The 15868-nt window shown below is 41.6% G+C and overlaps 3 protein-coding genes across 3 annotated transcripts in view; all 3 read right to left on the minus strand.

The window, feature by feature from the left end:
* Positions 1–1093: 1093 nt before the first annotated feature.
* mief2 (mitochondrial elongation factor 2) lies at positions 1094–8386 on the minus strand. The gene is made up of 8 exons (XM_085458807.1): positions 8222–8386; positions 5022–5181; positions 4244–4409; positions 4056–4147; positions 3406–3582; positions 3143–3306; positions 2819–2971; positions 1094–2402 (listed from the first exon to the last, which is right to left on the minus strand). The coding sequence occupies exons 2-8, from the start codon at positions 5157–5159 to the stop codon at positions 1892–1894; spliced, it is 1401 nt and encodes a 466-aa protein (XP_085314933.1). The 5' UTR covers positions 5160–5181; positions 8222–8386; the 3' UTR covers positions 1094–1891.
* Positions 8387–9288: 902 nt separating this feature from the next.
* On the minus strand, positions 9289–13659 carry alkbh5 (alkB homolog 5, RNA demethylase). The gene is made up of 4 exons (XM_085458808.1): positions 12298–13659; positions 12119–12199; positions 11896–12018; positions 9289–10876 (listed from the first exon to the last, which is right to left on the minus strand). The coding sequence occupies exons 1-4, from the start codon at positions 13008–13010 to the stop codon at positions 10720–10722; spliced, it is 1074 nt and encodes a 357-aa protein (XP_085314934.1). The 5' UTR covers positions 13011–13659; the 3' UTR covers positions 9289–10719.
* A 236-nt stretch (positions 13660–13895) lies between these two features.
* Positions 13896–15868, minus strand: part of myo15ab (myosin XVAb) — a 42603-nt gene continuing 40630 nt past the window's right edge. Inside the window, exons 61-64 of the mRNA XM_085460761.1 lie at positions 15376–15509; positions 15112–15245; positions 14842–14982; positions 13896–14753 (exon numbers count right to left, since the gene is read on the minus strand). Coding sequence (XP_085316887.1) covers positions 14652–14753; positions 14842–14982; positions 15112–15245; positions 15376–15509 — 511 coding nt within the window. The 3' untranslated portion in view covers positions 13896–14651. The remainder of the gene's footprint in view (positions 14754–14841; positions 14983–15111; positions 15246–15375; positions 15510–15868) is intronic.

Genomic DNA, 15868 nt, shown 5'->3' on the forward strand with positions numbered 1-15868 from the left:
TCTAATTTTGTGTATTTGTCAAAGGACTTAAAGGTCTTACATAAATAATGTTTATCACTATTATTACTCTAGTTAATTGCATCACACTACACCCAACACAAAACACGGCTGAATCTGAACAATAAAACTAAGACATTGCATTAGGTTTAGAAAAGTATACGTAGAAATTAAAATAGAAGTCAGCTTGCTCATATTAGAAATACTACCTTAAAAACAGAGGATCGACACTTAATTTGACTGAAGTAGTTCAGCCTACAGAAACCCTGTTAGAATATATTTGTTTTTTTAATCCTATTAAGTTCAGGTTCTTTTGGCACCAAATCTTAGAAACAGTTCCTACCACAGGAAAACCCTAACAATCAGATGACCCCTTATGAACAAGTACTTGGCAACAGTGGAAAAGAAAACCTGCCTTTTAAAAGGAAGTTGCAGTTAAAAACACAGCATAGCTTTATGCTGCATAACTAATGGAGAGTTGTTTCTCAATTTTATCAAAAAGACCATATGAACCTGAAATAAGTCTGTAGTTTGAAAGCAAAGTGCTGTGTTGGGGTGATATGGTACTATGAGGTCTTTAAGGCATGATGGGACCTGATTATTTTATATGTGGAAAAGGATGTTCAATTCGTTTCTGGATTTAACAAAGAAACGAATGAAATAAAAGACAGGTTAATACATAAGAGCATGTCAAATTATTTCAAAGGACACCTGTTATGTTTATTTCCAGCTCCATATTTTTATTGTTTTACTGGAGCAGCTTTGCATAACACACAGGTCAAAATGATCTTTATTTAATTTTTTCTGGGCACTGGTGCCGCCTCCAAGTTCATCCCTCTTTAGTCCCTTATCCTTTAAATCCACCTTTCTCTTAAACCAACTTTCTTCTGAGGCTGCTCCTCACAAACATAGGGTTTGAACCACAGGTGAGTGGGCTTCAGTGCTCACAGCTCGCTGAATGAATATATTGTAAGAGGCCTAACAAGCAATGGTTTGAGGTACCCCCATGACTCATTTGAAATTCACAATACATGCCACCTTATAGGTTCATAAACGTAAAACACTTTTTAATGTAACAAAGTTACAGGAATCTAAATAAAAGCTTTTCATTTTTATTTGCAGTTTTGCTGTTCACTCACAGAAAAACTATTTCTCTTACGACCATCAAAGCACACAATTAAAATATTCCCACCACATTCACTCTGTATTTAAAAAAAAAAAAAAAAACTGCATAAAATCATTAGGAAGGTTCAAAGCATAATTTAAAGGGTTATTATACCCAGAAACGACTCACAACAGACAGATGACTAAACAAGACAAAGAAAAATGCTCAGCACTTCAAACCATCATTATATTTAAATGTTCACAATGAGTTAAATAAGCCCAACTCAGATACACTGGATAGTGCAGCAACAGCTGGTGGTTTTCATCATGTTATTATTGATCTGCATAGAGAACATTTCAGTGATCTAAGAAGATGATTCGGGGCACACACCGTTAATCAGAGGATAAAGGAACAAGCCATTGTCCTCTTCTGCTGTTGATATATTGAGCTGTGTAATTGGGAAAGATACCACACAAATCTAAAGGTCTGACACACCATTTCAGACATTCTGACAAATATTTTTTCAACTCTTTGCCTGTCTCTTTTCCTCAGAGTGCCTTGTTTAGCCTGATTGGCAAATCTGCAGCCTCCTTGTAACGTCTCCTCCACCAGCGTAGACATCAAACCATGGTGCCTGCCATTATGCCACAGCAACTGTGCCCTTTTCATTTGTGTCAAATATGGAGGCGCTAGACAAGGAGCCTTGAACCAGACATCACAGATAAGATTATTCCTTTGATCTCTGCATGTCAGAGCTTGAGAGAACTGACATGCTGTGGGTGTGCAGCGTTAAATAAGCAGTATTTCCGGCTCTGACACAGCACAGTAGAACATGAAGCCCATCTGGTCCACCTGGTCCTCTGACAAGCCGCTCAGCAGATTGACGGCTGGTTTAAAGTAACTGTGCAGCGCCCCTTGCTCGAGGTAGCCAATTAGCTCTGTGATACATTGTTGGAATCTTACATCCAAGCTGGTCTCGGACCAGTCGCTCTCGGAGTCGCTAAGGTGCAGGATGAGATTGGCCAGCGGGGTGGCTTTGAGCGGTCGCAGGGCAGGGTTCTGTCTGCACACCGCTTTGAGTATTTTAAGGGTGTGTTTGCGGTAGCCGTTGTCGGCTGCATCAAGCTGAGCCAGACGTTGAGTTTCCCACGGGTAGAGAGAGAGATGCCAGGCGTTCACCCAAGGAGACGTAAACTCTGGCTGGGCGGTCAAAACCACATCGCCCTCGCTCAACAGAGGCAACATAGAGACAAACAAGGGCTGATAGTCGCTCTCTGCTCCTTCGACTGCATTTCCAGGCCTGCAGCATGACAACAGAGGAGTGTCAGTTCAATGCAAACAGACATTTCTGTAGAGTTTATTATTTTCTTAGTTATACCCATCACTCAGTTTGTTAGTATGTTTGTTGGTTAGATTACTCATAAACTCAGGTTTGAATGAAAATTATACTGAGGGTGAAGCTAGGTCTATCTTGCATCAAATATAAATATTTATAAATATTTATACCTTTTGAGCGTATATCACAAACTAATCTGGACTAATACATCTTTCTAGATCCAGAGACTCATTTCAAGAATGGTGTGTGCGCTTCGTCATACAATATCAAACTGTATTAATTAAGTAATGTCAGCAGTGAACTATTAAATACAACATGTTACTATTTAAAAAACAACAACACAATTTTCAACAAATCAGCAGTTAAGCATGGGCACACACCGGATCTCCAATCTCAGGTCAGGTCCTCCTAGTACAGGTCTGACGACACAGTCCAAAGTGCTGCTGATTGACGGCCAGTTCACAGTTTCCATGACAGCCTTACTGAACATGTTCACAACAGCTTCTGCAGACAGATAGCCGCCCACCAAATACCTGCAAGACACAAGTAGAGACCCTTGTTTCATCCATTTAACAGCGTCTCAAAAACCCCCAAATTCTATTAATTTTGCTTCTAAAATGGAAAGTGGAGGCCAATACACTATATTAATATGCTACACATGTGTTTGATTTAATACAGACATAAAAAAAATGTGTGGTGATCACCTGTCCCAGTAGCTGCGTCCTTTGGGAAAATATTCTAGATTGATCCGTCGGACCATCCAGTGCAGAGGATGTGTGAGCAACGTTTCCTCTCCTGGGATGAGACGCCACAGAGAAGACTCCAGCTGTAGAGGCACCAGCAGGCACGCATGGTCTGCACTGACCACCTAAAGACCAGCACATAACAAAACAATTCCAAGATGTTGCTAGACAAAATCAGAGGCTCGTTTCCCCATCAGCGGGAAATATATTTCTGTTGTGTATACCTGCAAATCATCCAGCAGAGAACCGCCGAGTGTCATATCACCCAGAGGCATGTCTGGGTGACGGCTGTGCAGAAAACCTTGGATCTCAGTGCAGATGTCCAGAGCCACAGACTGAGCCCTCTGCACCTCCTGGGCAGAGAGCGCCGCCCTTGTGTGGTAGTACTGCTGCAGACGCTCCTGAACAGTTCACATAATTTAAAATCAGTTTTAATACTCCCTACTTTGTTCTAACACATCTATTGCTATTTATAGTCATCATGCAAGGAAACTCCCAAAGTTCATACTGCAACTCTTGATTTGACCATTTAAAAGCACTGCTAACATTTACTGAAGAAATTATTATCTTATACTAATTTCTCTGCTTATGTGGATGTTATGCACAATACCTCAGAGCAATGTCATGCTTGTCTGACTTCTTCTGTATCTTCTGCTTGCCCAGCACACACTGTTTTTTGAATTGGCAGGGCTCTTGGGGCTCTGTCAGCCTAATAGTGCATAATAAATATGTATCCCCTAAGCACTGCACTTAACAAAACATGCTGGACGCGCATACATAAATGAGCCAACAGCAGCAGAGGAACTACAGAGCAGTTGCTGAGACTTCATATTCTCTCTCTTCAAGGGCTCAGAGGTGAAGTGTCAGAGTGTACCTGCAAAGTCAGGGCGCACAGCTGGAGCCTCTTGGACTTTGACTCCGGTTTAGTCTGCACGTCCAGCATCTGAGGCTGCTGGCAGAGATCAGCTGAGTGAAAAGAGAACAGCTGTGATATAATAACAGAAGGTGTCACGCAGGATACGTTCTGTGTATTTGTGTGCCCACTTTCAGTCGCTCAAATACCTTTCTGCTGTTTGGTTGCCTTGGTGACATGCTTCATCACCACACCCTCTATGCCCTTCCTGATGAGTGTTGGGGAAGCAGAGACCAAACTCAACTCCTCCCAGCTCTCAGCCATCTTCTGCTCCACCTTTTCGTCATCTGCTGCGCGGCCTGCGCGCTCTATCAGCTGAATGAAAACACTCATTGTCACAGACGTGCAGCCATGAGTACACTCCACAAATACAATTACATACACCATCACAACCCACAGGCAAATAAACGTTGATAGACAGAACCATCCTCAGGACCTGTGCAGTCCAAAGTGCATGTAAGAATTTTTTTTTTTTTTTAAATGGTTTAGCATAGATGAGGGTGAAAGAATCATAAGAGATTATAATATTTAACACTGACGTAAAAACAGCAAAGAAAATGGGGAGAGATGCCATAAGGCATGATTTTTAGATCCATGTGTAATAGTGCAAAATTCAGATTTTGCACTATTACTTTTACTTGTTTCATCCCTTTTGCAACACAGTTAAAGTACATTAAGTAAAAGTACTCATTGTGCATAATGATCTTTTTCAGAATCACATACATTATATTATATTATTAGATCAGAATTTAAAATTATTGTTACTGGCAGCTACAAGAGTGATGTATAAAGGCGAGAAAAGGCAAAAATGATGAACAAATGATGAGGAATCTGTCATTCATCCCTTTAGATACACAATATTTCCATACTCACTGGGCTTGGGAAAGATGTTGTGATGTGGTACTAACAAACTCAAAAAGCACTCACCCGTTTCACTGCCAGTGTAGCGATCCCCAGCAGAGCCGCACCTCCAACTCCCAGAACCAGCCGGGCATTAGACAGCAGAAAGTCAATCACTACAGCGATGCCTTCCTCTCCTCGCCTCCGACTGCTCTGGAAGTTCATCTTCTCCTTTTTCGTGGTCAGCCTTTGGAAAAGGAGACGGCATGCATTTGGAAGAGCAGAAGGCAACACAAGATATGACTGACTGTCAGATGGAAAACAACATTTTGGGGGTTTCTCTTCGTTTAGAAATAATTGTATGCAACAGCACTCTAAAGTGTTGAAGTCTGAATAATTCATGAAAGTGGAATAGTGTGCACAGCAACATTTCTATTTAATATGATGAATAACTTCACACACATCGAGCAGAGTATTCTTCAAAGATGTGTGGACACATTAAAGAAATAAACTGAAGCTTTTATACCTTGAATGAAGGGCTTGGTTCTTAATCTTTCAGCACTCTTTATGTCAATACTTCTACGAGCCACAGAGTATTTCTTAGAATGACAAAACCTGCTCTCATCTTTCTTAAAGCAGCATCCCTTCCCAGTTAAAGAATAACTAAACATGTCAGAAAGTGCTGGCAGAAACAGTGTTACATAAACAAACATGGCTATTATTGTTAGCGGGAATCCTGACAGCTCAGTTTTGACATGCTTCAGAATTGTCACTGAGTTAATAGTGATGTAGTTACATGAAGAGAGCTTCACAGACTGGTGTAGCTGACTACACCATTCAGGGCTCTGCTCACTGCTTTAGTATCAGGAACTAAATATGTCTGCAACGGTTGCCTTGAATATGGTGCAACTAAGGTCATATTTTAGACCTGAAACAGCCACAATAAAGGTTCTGTTTAAAAAAAAAAAGTAAGGATCAATGTCTGACATGCATTCGCCTAACTGGGCTTGATACAACGATATTCCTTTCTTTTTTCTTTCATAGCTAGGTGTTATAGAAAGGCAAGCTAATTTAAAGCAGACTTTTGTGTCATGGTCTTTTTCCACAGGTGTAATCAATCCCATTAATTGCGCTCCTAAGCTCATTACAGTACACCAGCCCTTACTGATGACACCTGGGATTTTCCTGTTGTGACACATCAGTCTGTTGGTAAAACATCCCTCCCACTATGAGGTCTATGATCCAGTGCACTGCAAAACTTCAGTTAAGGAGCTTGTTTAAGCTGATTGTAAGCTTCTATAACTGAACATGACAGTGATAGAAATGTATTTTTAGTTTGTACAAAGCCGAAAGTTTGTTGAGCTTATCGCGTTTAGCTCCAGATGCCTGATATCCACAAATAGCTATAAGATATTACTCAAAACCATTTCAAACAACTCTGTGTCCTCGCTCCCTGCAAGAGGCACAGGGTCCCAAAACCAAAGGAGCGCTCTATTTATAGACCCGGTGCATCCCTGAGTCATCTAGTTACAGCACATACAGCATGGAGGTGTCACTTTGACTATCAGAACAGAGGTCACTGTTCTGTTACCATCAGGTCAATACTTACATCAATATCCTGATTGCTGTCACAATAGTGCTTAATTATACCACCGCATTCAAACTGCTAATTTAAGCGTGAAAAAATATTATTTATTTATTTATATATATATATATATATATATATATATATATATATATATATATATATATATATATATATATATATATATATATATATATATATATATATATATATATATATATATATATATATATATATCAGACACATTAGCACCACCATCAGCAGCAGCATATCCTACTAGACTTCAACTGACAGAGGACAGGCAGCGCTCCGTCTTTGCCGACATTCAAAAACAAAAACAAACTCTACATTTAATAGCTGTGAGTGTGTGTGAATGGGAGGTTGTAAAGTTTTATTTTTGCCATTTTCACTTTAAAGCACTGCAAACCTGCACAGATTCTTAGGTTTTTATCTTAATATATATAAACCTGCCATTGCCATTATATATGACACTAACAAAGACATTATACAAATAAAATGCAATTTTCTTCTTTTCCATCTGTGTGATAGATTACTGACCAAATACTAAACATATCACATGGCAAATGTAGAAAGGGCAAAGTTAGACTTCTCCCACAGGATTAAAGGATTTGCAGTTTATCCTGCTGACTGGACTGCCAGTATGTTCACCGTAAGAGTACTGTGGAAAAGTTTCTAATGTTAATTGACTTCATAATAAGAGTAGTAAACTGAAAAGAAAAAATCTTGGTGTGCTGATCTTTTGCCCTTAAAACAAGCCTTCAAGATATTTGGCATTTTGGAGAATTCTTCTGAATGTTTAATTTCTCTCAGAGTCAACTGTCTTTACATGAATCCAAGATGCTCTGATTCTGCTGCTTGCTAAAGAGAGTTCTTTGCCTGTTTTCATGTGATATCACGATGCAGAACAGTGCAATGCGTTCTCAGCATTTCACTGACAATGTGTTTGGACCAAATTAGTCAAGTTTGCAGAATGTGGCTCCAGACTTTGAGGAACCTTAACCATGCTTAAGGTTTGATTAACCCCCTGTTTAGTCCGTTTCTTTTATCTGTCTCTTGGTGCTTTTGAGAAAGAGTGTGGAAAGCAGGTCATGACAGAAGCATATGGTGTTGTTTCAACTTTTCTTACTCCTCTTTAACTCTCCTCTTCAGAAACAACTTTTAGAGTCTGCTAATCACTCACCTAGTTTTATCTGTTTTGTTATCTTGTTTCTGTTTTTACCTCCAAATAATATTATATTATTGCGGTTACTGCTTTAGTCATGCTCTGGGTTATATCCAAACGAACTAATTGCTTGCATAACTGGTCCTTTAACAGCCTCCAAATACATTGCTGAGGCATTTTTCCAAAGGGAGACTTGGAAATTTAAGAGAGGAGACTTCATTAAGTGTTTCTGTGAAACATCTGGAATCACTCAAACTTTTGAAGGTCTCACTACTAACGAGTTGTGACAGTATTTTAGCGCCGACCTCCCCTCTCATCTCTAGCCTTACAAAAACAGTCGAAAAATACGTCGACGGAAACGAGTAACATACTGACAGACAGTAAAGTTACACAGCTGTCCGAATAACAACGCAGACAAAAACAAAGCGTTTCTCATTGTTAGCAGCTAGCCAGCTGGTTAGCCTTGTTAGCAGTCCATTATATAAGTTATCTCTCCACCCTCCTGATAAATATGCTTACCACTCAGTGCGAAGAAAATGTGATATTCAGGTTCAGAACCATTGGAGTTTGACAGAACACGTCTTTTGATGCTTTTTTGGCAAATAAAAAAAGACTGTCGTTTGCTGCCATAAGTATGCCATAAACAGTAGCTAACAGCTGGTGGCTTCTTCGTCCTTTTTTAAAATTTCGGATGATAATCATCGTTAAAGGTGCATTAGCGCCCCCTGGTGACGCTCTGGCACAACAGACCTTCAATAACTGTCCGGCTCTCTTCTGTACAGTTGTTCTAACTAATCGGGTTATTTCTATACATTTATCTGAATTTCCAAAAATAATGTAACAAATACATATATACACACATACATATATATATGTGGGCAGCTTTTTTCCTTTTTGTGGTTCTCCCTTTAAGTTAAATCATCACTTAATAATTAACTATTCCAAAGCTATAAGATGAGATTTCAGTGAAGATGAAAGTTCTCTCCTACTCAAAGTGGCTGACAAGAAAGAAGGTTTTTAGGCTTTTCAGCAAGCCTTCACTGAAGTTAAATTTCATCAGTTCAACATAGTGTAAAAACATAAACAGCTCATTTGGATCAGATGTTAAATTCAGCAGCAGTTTGTAGAGGAAACTTTAGATGAATACCCTGACTTAGTTCATGAGGTGGAGCTTGTGAGGAAACTGCTTACGTCAGCTTTCTGCTTTGAAATGATAAAATGGGAGTACTCTAGATTGAAGTTTCCAGAAGAAATTGTATTTCTGATACCACAGAATCAGACCATTAAAAAAAAAAGTTCATAACTGCATTTGTTTAGCAGTTTGCAGTGGCTGGAAAGTTTGCAGTAAATTGTAGTGCTATGTTTCAGCTTCTCGATCATGGCTAAAGCACTTCTGGATGGATGCAAACTGCATTTCGTTGCCCTGTACCTGTGCAATGACAATAAAGTTGAATTCTATTCTATTCTTACTGATATTAGATATAAAATAAGATTTCTCAATAGATCATTTAATCTCAAATTCTGCACTTAAAAATGTAACAAATACATATTTGTCAGTATGGCAGGCAGAATAAATAGACTCGGGAGAGGCAAATTCAGCTTTATTTCATTTAGCGAGGACCTTTGTCAGTCAAAACAAATGACAACTAAAAACCCATGAAACCATTTTATGCTCCTTCACTGTCCACACAATCATTTCAACTTTAGCCGAGCTACACAGAGCCATGAACACCCCACGTCCTGTTTTTAGAAAGCAATTTCTCCTCTGAACCAAGGTTATTTTTGCTCATATGTAACTCCATACTAAGCAGTCATCTAATGAGTACCTCTGCCAAACATGGTTGACTGGAAGCAAGCAACAAATTTATGTTTACACAGCAAACCGCAAGGAAATTGTTTCTGCTCAGACCCAAACTAAACAGGACTTAATGGAGGTCATTCTGCTCAAATTAAAGTTCTGACTGACCCCAATTTCACCTTATTTAAAAGAAAAAAAATTTAGATCTAGCACAGGACAGCAACAACGTCAGAATGAAACAGGAGTGTAAAACAAGACCTGAGTTTTTCCATTGCTCCTGAAATGGTGCATCACTCCAGCTGACAGACCAGCAACAGAAGCCATGCGGCCGAGTTGAATCGTAAAACAGAAATCCGGTTTCACGTCTGCTGCAACTTAAAACTGCAAAATGGAGGCTAAAGTGAACTGAGTGAAGTTACAGGTCAGAAACGTAGGTGCTAAAACTCAAACGCTCCATAAAAGTCCTCCAATCAAACACTATATAAACATATTGTACATTATAACAAGTTAGATTACAGCCCAGGGTTTCCTTTTTACAAGTCCATACTCCTTTCAGCTCTCAAGGTCTGTACATCTTGGTTACAAAAAAAAAAACAAAACATGCCAGTTTTAGGTATCTATGAACATACAAACAAAAAGTTTCATTTAACTGAACAGTTTATCAACAGAGCCTAACTGTAGTGAATAACTCCAAGTGCTGTAATAAGTAGCAGAGATGTAAGCTTTGTCTGCCAAAAACTAATCCACTCAAATCAAAAAGCAACAGTATGATAACTGCCCTCCCTGTGCCAAACTGAAACAAAAGGAGCAAGTTTGAATGAACAAATAATATAATACTGAAATATAATAATCAGCCATAACATTAAAACCACCTGCTCAAAACGGTGCAGGCCGCACTCAGTGTTGCCAAAACAGATTTGACCTATCATGCCATAGGGGTAGGGGTGTCTCTGATGGCACTGTGATGCTAGCAGCAGATTCTTTGGCTGCCTGTGTGTCCTGCTAAGATGTTTTCCTCATTGCTGTTTGTCCTGCTGTGCTCCAGTGTTTAGCTGGCCAGAGTAACTTTGACATGAACGCCAGGGCCCCGAGGATTCAAACGACGCTGTTCTGTAATGAGATCATCCTGTTCACCTGTCAGTAGTTTTCATGTTGTGGCTGATGGGCTTACATTAAAAAAAAACAACAACAACCAGATATTCACATGTGAAAGGAGTCCTCAGTGGCGCCTCATTTTGACTTTGCGCCCTGAACTCTCCTGCTCTTTGTCGTAGTCTTGGCCGCGTCTCCTGTAGTTCTCTGAGGTGATGCTGTGACGATGACGGGACAGTGAAGGACGTCTGTTCTCCTCTTTATCCATCTCCAGAACCCTCGGCCTGGTGGAGTCACATTTGGGTCATTCATCACAAACCCTTTCATCGCACAGAGTTATCTTACTAACACACCTCACGTTTATTCTTGCAGATTCACCACCTCTGAGCCATGACAAAATATTACAGCTTAGAGCTCTGCTTAAGTGCTGCCCAGTTTTCCACGTGAGTAGCGAGACCAGAGGCTAGTATCGTCCCTGACCTCAGTGGAAGACGCTTTTCTGTCACAGCAACTTAAAAACCAAGATATGACACCCTCTATATCTTTTCTACATGTTTAAACTTGAACAGACTGTATGATGAATACCACTCACTGGTGTTTACACACATCATCTTGACCCAACATGGGATCACCTACTCCGCTCCGCAGCCTGTCATCCTGACAGGAATCTTTTTTTTTCTTTGGCAGAAATAGGTAAATGTTTTTGTTTGTACACATCACACTTTCCACACATCTAATTATGCTGGCAAAAACAAGCATTGCTTGTACTGTCATGTCAACAAACTTAGCCTTACAATATCTTTGGCCAAGGCTTTCTGCCTCATTTATTGATTGAGAAAGCGTTTGTTGTGCTGTTTGCCTGAGAATTAATTAGAGCCACTTAAAGAAGTACTCACACCGATGCCAACTGTGCATTTCATAAAAGACTCATTAATAGCCCTAGTTACTGTGACTTGAGGGGCAGACAATCTGCTTGAGACTAGCAGCCTCATTTTCAGGGGGCAGCTGTGAATTTCTAAACACCGGCTTTGTTAGAATGAATTAACGTTACATAAATACTGAGAGTGGCACCACTTGTCCAGACACTTATCAATGTTTCAGTTTAGAGGAGACTGGAATCAGTATGAATTTAATGCCAAACTCTGGTACCCCTTCCTAGCACTCACTGATTGCAGCCTCTATGTTTTCCAATTACATTTTGACCAGTTTCTCATCAGATGAAATACTCGTGCGCTGTCTGACTTTTCTCAGTTTAGTTTGTACCATGAAGACCTCTGGTGTGTTAGCACGTGCGGGTGGATACCTGTGAGCAGCATCAGGGTCTGCTTTGCGATGAGAACGTTTGGCTTTCAGGCGACCTGGTTTCTGTGCCAAAGAAGCTCTTAACGAGCTGTCAGAGCCCAGTCGAGGAGCGTCAGGTCTAGTCCTGCCAAAAAGAAGAAGAAGCAGAATAAGAAAGACTGGGGTTGAGAGAGAGGTTTAAATTAGGATTGTCAATTTTTCAAAATCACAGTGTGTTGACTCACTTTCTGAGGATGATTACTGCACGCCTTTCTTTTATGTCCTGTGGTCGGATGCAGTGGGTAATGTCATCTGCTGCATAGCCACTGAGAGAGGGGAAAAGAGGCTTTTAGTGACTGCTCTCTGCAGCCCGTGGGAACTACACAAAAACACAAAACATGACAGCAAACACAGCTATACTCACCTAAGCACGGTGACACTTCCTCTTCTCACAGGCAAGACAAACACGGGCTCAGACACCCGAATCGGTTTGAACTGGAAGCGGCAGCCGAAGCAGAGAGCGCTGTCACTGAAGAAGGACACGGACACGATGGGCCGGTCAAAGATGTGCAAAGGATCCACGTGTGACACGATGCAGCCACCTGGCTGATAGTCATTGATGACTGCACTGTTAACAAACCCCTCTGGGACGACTCCGTTTGTCACCAGCCGATTGATCACCAGCTCGTGCACCCAACTCGGGATCTCGTCCACTTCTCCTTTGCGGTACAGCCGCTCCTGACCCGGACCACGCTTCTCCAGCTGGGCTCCATACGTGTAGCCCTCCCCGAAGAAGTACTTATTCCGAAGGGGCGCTCTATCCACGGTGTGCTCGCGGTAATGTCCGGCCTCTGCCTGTGCAACCACCTCGTCGATCTTCTTCTCGATGAGGGCGCACTCCTCCGGCGTGAAGATGGTCTTCTGCTGGATGCTGCTCCTCACCCGGCGGGCCTCCTGCTCCCGGAGGTCCGTGCTGTCATCGCTGTGCTCGTACTCGTCGTCATCGGATTCCCGGTGCTTGCGTTTTCGGTGTTTCCCGTTGCTCGTTTCGTCCACGCACTTGTTTTCGTAGTCGTCTCTGTGCGGAGTCATGGATTTGAGCTTCTCCCTCAGGTCGGAGTATCCACTGGCTGCCATATCAGCCAAAACAAGATGACCGGCGTGCTGCGACGAGGGCTGCTAGCTAACAGATAGCACGCATCAGCGCTGCATTTCAGCAACAATTACTCGGGGTCTTGTTAGCGTGAGCGGACTAGACGTCTAACAGATGAATATCACTTGCTTTAAAGGGTCCAGTTACTTTCTCGCAGCGCATAAAGTAGCTAACATTAGCTAAGCTGGTGGGCCACTCCGCGTCTGCATTGAAGTAACGATGTGTGGCAGTTGACAGTCTGGAGATTACCTTACCGGACTCTCTCAGGAAAACAGAGCCGTGGCAAATGCAGCACGCTCGGCCAGCAGAAACGCGAAAAAAATATTATCTGAGCGGCCTGGCTACCAGCTAGCGAGCAAGCTAGTAAGTTAGTTAGCTCCACTAGCCTGGCTGGGTCTGTCCGTCGCCGCCTGGAAAAACAGACAAACCACGCAGCAACATTTCACATGTCGCCGTTAAACTCCAGACCTCAGAGCTCCGCAGACGAGTCAGGTTTTAACTCCAATAGCCTGGGAAACGCATTGCTATATGCGCACGAATCTTGACCTCCTCTTAGTTTACACCAGCACAAACCGTCTCCAAGAAAAAGGCTGAAAATAAACTCGTGTAACCTGCCAGAAGTCTGCGCATGCTCGGTGACGAGTTGACAGTGTGGGGCGGGGCTAAATCCATTTTGGGAACCCCGAGGACACATTTTAGTCCTCTGCTGCTAATTCTGTCCCACTTACCTCTTATTTACCTCCACTGAGTCCACACTTTACATCCAGATAGCTCTGTTTTTTTTTTTTATTAATTCCGCTGGTTCTCAGTTTATATAGCAGATATACAAAGAAAGAAAACTGTGCGACTAAAAAATAGTTTTTAAAGTTTTATGCAAACTTTTTATTTCATTACATATCACGAAGAAGAATAAAAGACTGAATATAGTGGAATAAAAAAAAGTGTTGTTATACAGTAAAAATAACTACTTACCGGCCGCTATAGAGTTTGGAAGCAAGCAGTATTCGGCTTAACTCTCGCACACTGAAACAATGTATATTTTTAATATTATGTGTGTAAACAATGAAGTCAGTAAATACCTGATTAGGAGAAAGGTTGCTGATTAAATATTTCACTTTTTCCCCAGCAGTGTATAGTTATGCACGTAATATAATAATCACTGAAGAAGTTCACAATTGTTTTTAAAAACCCTGATTTATTGTGATTTATATATAATGTTTCTTGTTTTGATTTTTTTTTTAACAAAATGGGCATTATCAAGGGCTGAATATAACAATAAAGAGTACAGTCAACTGTACTTATAAAAAAATATAAAACATGTAGCCTATCAGTTATAAAACTTTGTGAAGACACGACACCGGCCCTGCAAAGCCTCCCCACATTTCATTTACAGCTTCTGTACACATAAAACAGTTAAGTGCAATTATTAATGAGTCACACAGATAGAAAAACAGGAAATTCGTCCAGTATTGAGATCCATTCTTGTTCTGCACTCATAGAAAGTGACCTCACATTTGTGTGTGCGAGATACATATAGCAAACACCTTAAGCTGAGAAGAGGTAGGCTATTTATGAAGGTCTCACGTACATTAGCGAGAGCATGTGCACTCGTGAAAGTTTGTGCGTTACAGCATGGTGATTTCGCTGGGTGGCAGAGTGAGCCTCTTCTCCCGCACTGACATCATGTTTTCCACCTGCATGGCGACGACTCGACACAGTTCCAGGCCCTGAGGATGAAGAAAGAGTGGATCAGAGCCCGAAAGCTGACTGGCTAAAGATGATCAAGATTCTTTAGATGTGTGGTTTGCATAATACCTGCTCCAGCTGTAGCTGAATGACACGTTGTGCATTCATATCCCCTAAGGTGAGGTCTACATAAGGGTAACTGGTCCCAGCAGTGGGTCTCTGGGTGCGGGTGGACTGTATATCCGCCAGGGGGACCAGTGCCATCATCTCCTGCATGACAGAGACTAAACTTTTACAGCTGTCTGCTGAAATTACAGCTCTGCATATGAGTTCATCTTCTCGTCACGATGCGCTGAGTCATAAGCCGACCAAAGGTGTGTGTGTGTGCACGCTCCTTACATGGGTATTTTTGTGGAGGAAGTGGAGACCGTGTTGATTGACAGCAACGATACTGGGAGCGTAAAAGGTGGTGGAGCTGCTGCTGTGGATGTAGAAGAACGAAGAGCCGAACATGGGGAATGCACTGACCAGGCCTGAAAGCGCACAAGAAAAATTTGAGTAAATTTTCAATCTTGGGGTGAAGCAGTTGAGTTTTAGTTTAACACATTACTGTAGACCACCAGGTGTTCCTGCAGCGCTTCTTAATGTCCACAGCAATCTTACCCAGAAACTGTGCTCGGGCCTGGTGCGGGTTCAGTGCCTGTACTTGCTGCATATGCTGTGTCGCCATGGTAACCCACTGCTGGGGTGGCTGCTTTTTGAAGAGAGGTGTGGCGATGTACTCCGATAATTCGTGTCTGCAGGAGAGGGAGAACAGAAACAGAGTATCAGATAAACAGCAGTCTGTTTCACTCTGTGATTTCCCACATTTCTCCAGAAGAGTTTTACAACTCAGTGAGCTGCTCTTCTCCGCTTTAGGCTGTGTGTGTGTGTCTGTGTGTGTCTGTGTGTGTGTCTGTGTATGGGGGAGGAAGGATCGAGGATAACAGCGGTTAGAGCAAGAAGTCATATAAGAGTTTTTACAGTTGAGAAAGTAGAAAAGCAGTCATGCCTTTTAAACACAATAACTGGTGACTGCACCACAGTCTGTGCCTGCATTTACTAAACTGCTGCAAGTCGAGTCAGAATCCTCCACTTAAACATTAACATTATACAA

The sequence above is a fragment of the Copadichromis virginalis genome, linkage group LG6 (assembly GCF_057382275.1).
Source record: "Copadichromis virginalis isolate Kocher_CV1m ecotype Utaka linkage group LG6, C_Virginalis_male_GT1.1, whole genome shotgun sequence".
In the NCBI taxonomy this organism is placed as follows: Eukaryota; Metazoa; Chordata; class Actinopteri; order Cichliformes; family Cichlidae; genus Copadichromis; species Copadichromis virginalis.